At 37.1% G+C, this 3,645-nt stretch overlaps 1 protein-coding gene across 1 annotated transcript in view; it reads left to right on the top strand.

The window, feature by feature from the left end:
- The window catches only part of pde8b (phosphodiesterase 8B), a 49,536-nt gene that overhangs the window by 24,757 nt on the left and 21,134 nt on the right, over window positions 1–3,645 (top strand). Inside the window, exons 4-7 of the mRNA XM_016528751.1 lie at window positions 1,986–2,045; window positions 2,132–2,189; window positions 2,689–2,777; window positions 2,877–2,955. Of these exons, the coding sequence (XP_016384237.1) occupies window positions 1,986–2,045; window positions 2,132–2,189; window positions 2,689–2,777; window positions 2,877–2,955 (286 nt within the window). The remainder of the gene's footprint in view (window positions 1–1,985; window positions 2,046–2,131; window positions 2,190–2,688; window positions 2,778–2,876; window positions 2,956–3,645) is intronic.

The raw sequence follows: 3,645 nt of genomic DNA, 5'->3' as shown, positions 1-3,645 counted from the left end.
ATAACACCGCCCAAATGTATAAGCAAAGAAAGAAGGCGTAACTTTAGTGTTGCAGCCGCCGCCGCTGCCATGTTGTAAAGACGCTGTGTGTTTCGTTGTGAAAGCAAAAATACTTTGTTTGGCCTTCCAAAAGAGGACACGACTAGAAATCAGTGGTTAAGTTGTATTTACAACACTGTTCCAGAACAGTTCAACCCAAATATTCAGATGTGTGCAGCGCATTTTATGGAGGACTGTTTCCTGAACCTACAATGATGGCAATTCTGACTCACAGTCTGTAAGTACGTTTTCATATTTAATTTTATGTTTACGCGGCGCGATGCAACACAATGTGTAAAACGACAGTATAAGTCATTATAATCAGTAATTAATTATGTCCCCACTGGATGCAACAAATGGCTCGTTTATAATGGTTTTTAATGTTTTTGTCTCGTCGCTCCAGCCGGACGGTGCATCACAGTATGGTAAGGGGCATAACATTTCCGTCACACGCTTGAGGTATTCGGCCAATCACAACGCACTGGATAGCTGGCCAATCAGAGCACACCTCGGTTTTCAGACCGATGGCTGGCCAATCAGAGCACACCTCGTTTTTCAGACCGATGAGTTTTGTAAAAATCGACGCGTTTCAGAAAGGCGGGGCATAGAGGAGAAACAATAATGTACAGTATGTGGAAAATGTGTTTGAACCTTAAACCGCATAAACACATTTCATTACACCAAATACACAAAATAATGTTCTTTTTAGCAACATCATATGACCCCTTTAACTTTTTTTCCTTTTCAGTTATATATAATAATTCGCCATTTATATGAAATTAGTAAAATGCTCAATGTTTTTACTAAGACTGGATGTACAGAATTCCAGATTAAATTCAATTTGATTCTGAATCACAGGGTCTTATTTTGATTCTGATTCAATTGGATTTGATTTTGATTCATTTGGGTATGGTTCAGTTATAATGTACATTTTTCTTACACTACCATTCAAAAGTTTGGACTCCAATAATAATAATTTAGAAATTACTTTAGAAATGAATACTTTAATTCAGCAAGCATGCATTAAATTGATCAAAAGTGACGGTAAATAGATGTATAATTTTACAAAAGGATTCTTTTGAACTGTGTATTCATCAAATAATCCTAAAAAATGGTTTTAAAAGAATATTAAGTGGCCCACCTGTTTTCAACATTAATAATAATAAGAAGAAATGTTACTTCAGAAGGAAATAGGCATAATAGAATGATTTCTGAAGGATCATGTGACACTGAAGACTAGCGTAATGATGCTGAACATTCATATTTGCATCACAGGAATAAATTACATTTTAAAACATTAAAATAGAAAGCAGTTATTTTAAACTTTAATAAAATTTCACAATATTAGTGCTTTACTGTATTTTTGATCAAATAAATGCAGTATTGTTGACTTTTTCAAAAAAACATGTTACCAACCCCAAACTTTTGAATGGTAGTTTATGAAAGAATGCACATTATATATGTAAATTATAAAGGGCAGTGTTTCAGACTGATTCAAACCAGTAACATGTCATTCATTCATTTCAGGAATCGTGCAACACTGGTGGAGCAGTATGCTTTTGATTCACTAAAAAGAATCAGTTCATAAGAATCATTTGTATGTGAATCTTTAAGTCCAGGTGGCCACCACAGTCGCTGAGAGGTAAATAAGGCAAAATTACTCTCCACTGTGGAGGAAGTGGCCCACATTTGGCTGGTTGTGGGTGTTAATTTCCCATCCTGCACAGAGGCTTAAATCCATGTGCGTGCACACATACTCAAAGCTGGCAACTCTCTGCCAAATCTAGTTGCTGCCAAATCACTTATTTCCCAGTAGATGTCTATGCGTGTGAGGAAGAGAGAGTCATTTGGAGAGAAATGTGTAGAAGATACTTGATTTCACTGCCATGATGAAAACAGAAAATGTAAAAACCTACTTTTTTGTTATTGTATGTGTTTTTAAACAGGATGATTCGAGCGACCAAGCCTTCTGAACACACTGTTGTTTTAGCAGTGATGCCACAAATGTAAGGCCTCAGAGAACACTTTTATCTATTATCCATGTGTTACAGATGTCCTTCATGTTTCTCCTACTGATCTTTCTCTCTCGCAGTCCCTCAGATCAGGAGGAACCATCTGTCCTTCCCCTTCTCTCTGCTGGTTTCTCCAGAGTGAGTATTTTACACTAAAACAGGAATATTTGCTCCACTACATGGGCGGGGCAATTGGGGCGGGGCTGAACATGAGTGGGCGTGTCCAATTCAGATTAAGATTTATTGGTGGGTTGATTACCACAGAAAATCATTTAGAAAACCATAACTTAAAAGTAATGCACACACACACACACATGCTGTCAGCTTTAATAGTCATCACGGGATATGTTGGATATTTTTTTGCTCAGACAAGTTATTTATTGATTCATGGTAGTCCCACAAGTAACGGTTTATATTTTAATATTTTAATATTTATGCCGTGTCCCATAGACCTCCCAAATTATTTTTAATATAAATATCCATAGCAGATCATTTTGTTTACTGAATTCCCTGCAGAAAAATCTGGACTCAACTTTAGCTTGCAATACAAACTAGGACAACATGCGCACTGTGTGATAAATGCAGCGCTGTATTATATGTGTCTCTCTCTCTCTCTCTCTCTCTCTCTCTCTCTCAGAGGTACCTGGAGAACAGCAGTGTGTCGGCCTGCTATAATGAGTTAATCCAGATAGAACACGGAGAGGTTCGAGCTCAGTTCAAACTGAGGTAAGTCTAAAGCCTAAGCTAGCAGGAAGTTCAACGAAGACGCTGCAGTGAGACGGTCACTTGAGGCTTCAATATTTGTTTGTGTTTCTGTTGTTGCAGGGCTTGTAACTCTGTGTTTACCGCATTAGAACAGTGTCAGGAAGCCGTGGAGATCAGCAGTGAAGATCATGTCATACAAGTGAGTTTTGGGATCCAAATGGATTGTCCCACTGGAATTTGGTTACATTTAGGAAGGCCATTTTTATTCAAAACAACATCCGTACAAGGACTACTTCCTGGATATAATGCAGTAAAGTTAAGGTGGTAGCACAGTAGGACAACTCACGCGTATAACACACCGGACACTTTGCATTCAGTTCAAGACGGCAGTCCAAAACAGTTAATTTAATCAACAAACTGGCAAAATTTCACTTTAAAATGTAACAAATACATTGTAGTTGGGTGCAGCAGACAAATGCTGAGTGGCACCATCATTGTGTACACTATAATGTGTTCAAATTTTAAATCAGAATCAGCTTTATTCGCCAAGTGTGCGCAAACACACAAGGAATTTGTTGTGGTTTTTAAGAAGCTCTTGGTACATACATGCATACATACATACAGTACATACATATCTGACATGAGAACAGAAACATTTAAATAAGACTTAACAATAAATAATAATGTGTATGAATCTGGAACAGAAGATTTATGTACAGATTTGTGCATTATTTACTCTGTATATACAGCTGTATAAAAAATATGCATATGTATTTACATAGTACTTGAGAGAGGCAATAATTAGAGATGGAGAATGAATTACAGGCATGAATTACAGAACACAGGTAATAATTCATGTTGTTAGCTGTTTAGGCTGGAGATGGCATGG

This window comes from Sinocyclocheilus rhinocerous, unplaced genomic scaffold (genome assembly GCF_001515625.1).
Source record: "Sinocyclocheilus rhinocerous isolate Xijiao unplaced genomic scaffold, SAMN03320098_v1.1 scaffold751, whole genome shotgun sequence".
Classification (NCBI taxonomy): domain Eukaryota; kingdom Metazoa; phylum Chordata; class Actinopteri; order Cypriniformes; family Cyprinidae; genus Sinocyclocheilus; species Sinocyclocheilus rhinocerous.
The sequence above is the reverse complement of the archived record's forward strand: the minus strand, read 5'-3'. Positions and strand labels throughout refer to the sequence as shown.